At 41.2% G+C, this 7,247-nt stretch overlaps 1 protein-coding gene across 1 annotated transcript; it reads right to left on the bottom strand.

Moving 5' to 3' along the window:
• Nucleotides 1-11: 11 nt before the first annotated feature.
• moxd1l (monooxygenase, DBH-like 1, like) lies at nt 12-5,290 on the bottom strand (the record flags this gene model as incomplete). Its single annotated transcript, XM_079645970.1, has 13 exons — nt 12-722; nt 898-997; nt 1,156-1,250; nt 1,629-1,688; nt 1,818-1,914; nt 2,119-2,207; nt 2,315-2,487; nt 2,966-3,068; nt 3,165-3,320; nt 3,581-3,661; nt 3,842-3,994; nt 4,744-4,890; nt 5,021-5,290. 13 exons carry the CDS (start codon nt 5,288-5,290, stop codon nt 567-569), a joined length of 1,680 nt encoding a protein of 559 aa, XP_079502096.1. The 3' UTR covers nt 12-566.
• Nucleotides 5,291-7,247: the final 1,957 nt, after the last annotated feature.

Genomic DNA, 7,247 nt, shown 5'->3' with positions numbered 1-7,247 from the left:
CATGCATCCACTTAAAGATTGTTAATTTTTATTAAGAAATGATCAAATGCTCTTTTATATAACTGTAAACTATACAAATCAGCATTCAGGCTTACAGTGCATTAAAAATAACACAATACATGAAAACCGACATGATATATTACATGCACATTCATGGCATATGCATATACTAAATGGAAAATATATATTCAAACATGACTGATTGCTGAATTCCTTCCAGTTACTTCTTGGTATAGTATGCATTTAAGTAGGTAGTGGAACATTTTACTTTACAAATTGAGTGTGTAGTTAATTGGTCCCAGGCAGGTATTTCTGTATTTTATGAAACAGGGTTTAAAGAAACAGTGAGACAGTAAATCGCAATATGAAAATCAATATGTCAGTTGCTAAACAATTTGACAGTTCATCATTGACTAATAATCAATATGTAAAGACTATGCAATACAAAAATGAAAGGAGGACATCTGAATGCACACTCTTCTTTAAAGTTTGAAACAATATAGATTTGATCAACTGTGCCTTCCTTTATCAATATGTCGATGGTTACTGTTGCTCCTACAACCATGTTACATTATTGCAATGTAGAGTAACACAAGTATGATTCCTGCCGGCTTCATTTTACAGGAAGTGCTGAGTCCACTGGCCGCGTTGCTAGTCTCACAGGTGACAGTTGTCTCCATCATATCCCTGACTGTGCCATGTGCGTTCACTGAGTAGTTGTGCTGTAAAAAAACAACCCAGATGGTTTAATATAGAAATAACTTCTTCTTTTATAATATTTGGTGGAAGCAATGACAGACAGAGGAGGAAAACAAAAATTCTTCAACAAAATGTATTTATGTTATCCAAGTTAAAAAAAAGAAAATACCCTGTCAAACAATTCAGACTGTTACTTACTTTGTCATCGAAGGCATACTGAATTTGTGGAAGGTTCTTCATTAAACTTTCCTGCTCAGCAATCGTATTCTGGTCTGAAGTTGTGCTGTTCTCAGACATGCTGTAGGAAATGAGTGCACAGCTACTTCAAAACAACATAATGAAATATATCTGATCGAAATAAATAGTTCAAGGTCGATATGCATGTAAGCTGTTTTATAACCAGAACTATAATGTGAATCAGTGCATCAGGTCTTAGCTTATAGATATATACTGTACCCTGTGTTTGGGTGGCTAACACATGCGGTGATGTTGATTGCAGGGTAGTAGTATAGGAAGGCCAGGCACATCTCATCAGTAGATCCTAACCCCATCTGAGCGTGGAAAACGTGAAACATGGCAGAGACATGAGTTTCTCTCTTTACAAGCAAATGGATTTCAAACAGTGTATGGTGCTGTGACAGCCATGCACTCCAATAATTTAGATGTATGAGCTGTTATGTCTTCTGAGCAGTTTTTATTTTTCTTCAAAATTATGATGTAATTTATTTGTAAAGAAAGGAACATTTCTTTTTTTGTTCATGTTAAGGTGCCCACTATCAGGTTTATAGTAACAGTTCCAAATAGATACATGAAATATATTACTTCTTATTTGTTTCAATAAAAGTCTTTATGTTACTATGTTTTCCTTTATATGTCTCTGATGATACTGATTTAATTTAAAGCAGACTGTATCTACTGTATTTACGCACAATAGAGACATTGGTGCGATCGGAAGTATCGTAGGTGCACTCCACTGCAATCTCATCACCCTGTAGTGGGAGAACAGAAATGTGGCATCATACATCATCGTTTTTAACTTTAACAACTAATGACTTATTAAAAAATGGTCGTGCAACAAATGGGCATCACATCTGTGCCTTAAGGCAAAAGAGACTTACCTGCTTCACGGTTGTGATGTGCCCCAAATTGACTGTCTGCTGCAACCCAAAGTCATAGTCTTCATCCAAGGCCAAGAAGCCTGTCTGTGTTCCATTCCTAAAGTGTTAATATTTGTACAAGAAAATAATAGTAGAATGTATAATCTGCGCCAAAACTTGATTTTATTTCAAATCACAACTACCCTAGATAATACTTTATAGAAACCAACAATTATACTGCATTTGGTACTGTAAAAATAAACGTTTCTTTTTTTCTTAAACTTTAATATTAACTGACATAAAGCATATCTCTCTTTCCTACCTGTAGTGGACAACTCTGATTTTCCTCCCAGCTAAGTGAGTGTGCAGCATCACGGCAAAGAATTGCAGTTCAGGCACAGGATTGAGAAGCTGAGGTTGGAAAGTATACACTATCAGGGATACGTTCATAAACAAGCAAAAATAGTTATTCTTTACTTGTCTCAGTTCCATGAAATCCATACTGAATAATTCCATACCTCTGAAAAGAGCGTGGTATTACACACGCCGTAGGTGTGAAATTCAGGGGTTTTTGGAGGGATATTGTAGGCCAAAGATGTCCATGGGGAAACACCTGTGATCATGATGCCCGCATCGTGCTGCCGGAGCTGGGCGGTATAGTGCAGTCTCAGTCCTGAACTGTCTGTCCTACCTAAACAGAGAGAGGGAGACAGGATATAGACATGTTAAATCTTAGTATTGTGATAAAGACAGACTATAATAAAAAATACATATATTCAGTTCTGTGAAACAACGATGTAAGTCAATATATATTCCTGGAATTTCATTTTTGTTATATTATGCATGCACTTTGTTTAAACACATCCTGCGCTTCTACTGATGTAACACACATAAGGGTGTTGACCTACAGAACACATCTTGTCTTTTCCAAATGGGATGTCACCCAACACACAATGTTATGAGAAAATAGCTTGAATAGCCGATGAATAGTCAGCAAATGACCAATAATTAAACTTTTTTTTTTTTTAATGCCAAATCATGCCTTTGTGGATATGATGTCTACTGCATTAGACATTATATAACACTTTACTAAAACATTGTTGAGAAAAACATTTTTACATTTTCACTCAGTCTTTAAAGATAGACTGAGTAAAAATGATCTACTGTACCCGCTTCTTTTCTTGGGTTATTGTAGTGGATTTCCAGTCTATAAATGGTACCACTGTCCGCACCTCCAATCGGAATACCAACATTTTCTGGAAGCTCAAATACCTGAGGGTTTCAGGAAAACAACGTGAATCACTTTGCACACACAAAACACTGACAAGCATTTAAGCATTCATAGAGAGACCCTTGATACTTTCTCACCCCTCCTCCCACGGCCCATGCAGCCACCACCCCAAAGCAGGTATCTCCCATGTCGCCCATGTAGCACGGCCTGTCGTCCTCCTCCGTCACAAAGGAGGGGCAGCGGTGCAGCAGCACGCGATGCACGATGTCAATATGCTCGATCACAGGTTCAATCTGAGGAAGAATTCGAAGAGTAAGAGAGCAGCAAATGAAGGATGACATATTTAAAAAGACCATGATGGTTGTAGTCCATTTTGTTTTGGGAGAAGGATTAGTCATGTTTCCCATTGTTAGAGATTAATAAATGACACTTGCTTATTATCAATTCAGTATTTTCATTGTATACGTATGTAAGACTTGTTTTGCTATTGAACTTTAATCCAAACAAAACCTGACAGTTGATGGGTGTGATGACAAAAAGAAGGGATGATTACCATATATATATGATGTTTTGTAGTTAAGTTCAACTTCATGTACTTGCAGTAGTAGTAGGTACGGTAAGCCGGGACAGTGATCTGATAAAACAATAAAGTAAAAAGGCAAGATAGATAGATAGATAGATAGATAGATAGATAGATGGATAGATGGATGGATGATTACTTGAAAGGGCAATACAAATAATTAAGAAAATCCAAAAATGGTCCCACAAGTAAGCATTGTGCATCATTGTCATCACATTTCTAAATTATTCGTACATTGTCCATTGTGGCGCTGAGGAAGTTGAGGTTGGTTGAGGTCGTCCTGGGCATATATTCCAGCAGGTTGATCTCCTTTGTGCCTCTATTGTCCCTGTGGTTTTTTATTTCGTCTGTTAATCCGTAGGCGTAAATCAGTTTAATAGGTTGAGCCTGTAAAAGAGAGAACCGTCTTAGTCAGCAAATATGATACGCTACAAAAGCAGCAACATAAAAGGGGTGTAATTCAGTGGAAAACCTTATACATTTACCAACATAATTACCTTCTTTTTTTTAAATTGAAATTACAGGCAAGATCGACGTTGCGACCTTGTATTTAACAAGGATATGTCAACACATACAACAAGGTTTATCACCAAAGTTGTGTAGTACTTTCAACGCAAAACAAAATCTTGAGCTCCTTTTTCTTTTGTTGCTATTGTCTTCTGAAAACACCCAATTCAATGCTTCTTCAAGTTGTTGACGAAGATTCAGGTGAACCTAACAAAAGAAATCCTATGACACAGGTAACATGGATACTAGCAGGAAACCTGAGCTTTAAGCTGTAAAAACAATCAAAGGCTAAGTTATAGTAACAATGAGCTGGAGAGTAATGCAGCATGTTTTGTTCCCATGGAAAGAGTGGCATTTGCGATGGGGTAACTCAAAATGCTTACATCTTTTGCACTTTATAAAGTTTTAACTGGGCTGACCTTTTTCGGACATTTTCAATCTCATAATTTTTTCAGTGTTATTTGGAAATATACCCTGACAAATATCTCCAGATCCTGATAATGGAAAGTCACCACGGTCAACTTGTGTTGTGAGTTTACTATACCCCAACCCCGTAGCCAATACTAAATACCACGCATGCAGAATATATTTACTGTAACATGAAAGACAAAATATCCGAATGTACTTACAGTAATAAGGAAGTCCTCCTTATCACACGACTGAATGGACCTCCGAAAGGACATGATGGTTTGGCCATCTTTTTCATTCATAGAGAGGAGAGTGTAGCTTTGCTGCTGGTCCACCAAGGGCTCAAACTTTCCCAATGCATGTCGATCCTAATGGACAAAAAATTCACAAATTTCACACAGCCGAAATATATTATGTTGTGCTTGCTGTCCAACACATATTTTACCTGTAATGAAAAGAAAAACAACCTTCACATGTTAATATCTAATAATGACTTACTGTGAAGTAACTTCCATCGGGCCCAACTCCCCCTATGACCATGTCTGCCCCCTTCATGCCTCCATTCGGACTAAATCCAAAGCCCACCCAACCTGTTGTGTTGACCTCCAGCTTGAATGTGATGTTTCCTTTCAGGTTATCAAAGCCCCACATTAGGCAGACCATATGTTTTTCATCCAGGTACTCCATGAAGGGCATGGTGGGGTCTGCAGCCCATGCTCCTTTTGTCCAAGCCGAGAACAGGTAGAGGAAAGGAAGCAGAGAATGCATGTCTCTGTGAAGTTGGAAATCTTCAAACTGAGCTCACAGTCTGTGTAGAGCTGCCAAAATCCCCTCCTACCCTCCTCCCCCTCCCCCGACACACCTGCGCTGCTAGATGAACTCAAGTGATACGGGAAAAAATGCTCTGTCATTTTGCATTAGCCCTTGTGAACAAAAATGACACGTTGGCTCTGACCTTTTCTGGTTGTTGGGCTATTGATTTATTTTTGTATAGTTTATTCTCAGCGTCAGATCTGCAAGTTGACTGTATTTCATGTCAGAGGTTGGGAAATCATTAGCCTGGTCAAAGATGGCATCCTTATACCCTTCTGTGACTCTCAACGGGCTGTGGGCAGCAGACCTTACCTCCTTACTGCATCCCCTCTAAGCTCCTCAACCCGTTCCACCGGTTCTTACACATGGAGACAAATGAGACCACATAGGTGTTTGAAATATGAGGAGGTGACGAAGAAGTAGCAGGAATGAAAGTTATACCTTAACTTATTTTGGGTTACACACCAGCAGACATTCCAGGTGAGTCATTGTTACATTTCAATTGCTTTTTATACCCCTAACTGAAAGATTAACTGCTTCAGTGCTTTAACATGTACATTGCTTACAAGGCTGCAACTTGAAATGTAAAAGCTGTTGGCCTTTATCTATATTCATCAACTTTCGTCGACTGGATAAGCGTACTCCCAGGCCCCCTCCAGGATCCTTGCGAGAGTAAAAAGCTGATTCGTCGTTCCACGACCAGGAAGGAATCCGCATTGTTCCTCCTCAATCTGAGGTTCGACAATCGGCCTGACCCTCCTTTCGAGTACCTTAGAGTAAACTTTCCCGGGGAGGCTGAGTAGTGTGATGCCTCTGTAATTGGCACACACCCTCTGATCCCCCTTTTTGAAAAGGGGAACCACCACCCCGGTCTGCCACTCCTTTGGTACTGTTTCCGACATCCACGCAACGTTGATGAGACGTGTCAACCATGACAGTCCCTCAACACCCAGAGCCTTCAGCATTTCTGGGCGGATCTCATCCACCCCCGGGGCTTTGCCACTGTGGAGTTGTATGACGACCTCAGTGACCTCCCCTCGAGAGTTTGGTGTTGATCCCCCGTCATACTCAAGCTCTGCCTCTAACATAGAGGGCGGAGTTGTCGGGTTCAGGAGTTCCTCAAAGTGCTCCTTCCAACGCCCTAACACTCCATCAGTTGAGGTCAACAACGGCCCATCCTTACTCTACACAGCTTGGATGGTTCCCTGCTTCCCCCTCCTGAGGTGTCGGACAGTTTTCCAGAACAACTTTGGTGCCGCCCGAAAGTCCTTTTCCATGTCTTCTCCGAACTTCTCCCACACACGCTGCTTTGCCTCGGCCACGGCTGAGGCTGCTGCGCTTCGGGCCTGTCGGTACCTTGCAACTTCCTCGGGAGTCCCCCGGGATAACAAATCCCTGAAGGCCTCTTTCTTCAGTCGGACGGCTTCCCTGTCCACCAGGAGGTTCGAGGGTTACCACCCCTTGAGGCACTTAAGAGCTTGAGACCACAGCTCCCCGCCTACACTTATGAGCATCCTCATGTTCGAACATGGTGTTTGTTATGGCCAATCCATAACTAGCACAGAAGTCCAGTTCAAACCACCACTCCGGTTCAGATCAGGGGGGCCGTTCCTCCCAATCACGCCCCTCCAAGTGTCTCCATCATTGCCCACATGTGCGTTGAATTCTCCCAGCAAGATTAAAGAGTCCCATTTAGGAGCCCCATACAGGACTCTTTCCAGGGTCTCCAAGAAAGCAGTATACTCTGAACTGCAGTTTGGTGCATAAGCACACACAATAGTCAGAGTTTTCCCCCCCATAACCACCAGGCGTAGGGAGGCGACCGTCTCGTCCACTGGGGTAAACTCCAACAACGAAGCACCCAACCGGGGACTTGTGAGTATCCCCACACCCGCCCGGCACCTCACACCTT

This window comes from Notothenia rossii (genome assembly GCF_949606895.1).
Source record: "Notothenia rossii genome assembly, chromosome: 8".
Lineage (NCBI taxonomy): Eukaryota > Metazoa > Chordata > Actinopteri > Perciformes > Nototheniidae > Notothenia > Notothenia rossii.
The sequence above is the reverse complement of the archived record's forward strand: the minus strand, read 5'-3'. Positions and strand labels throughout refer to the sequence as shown.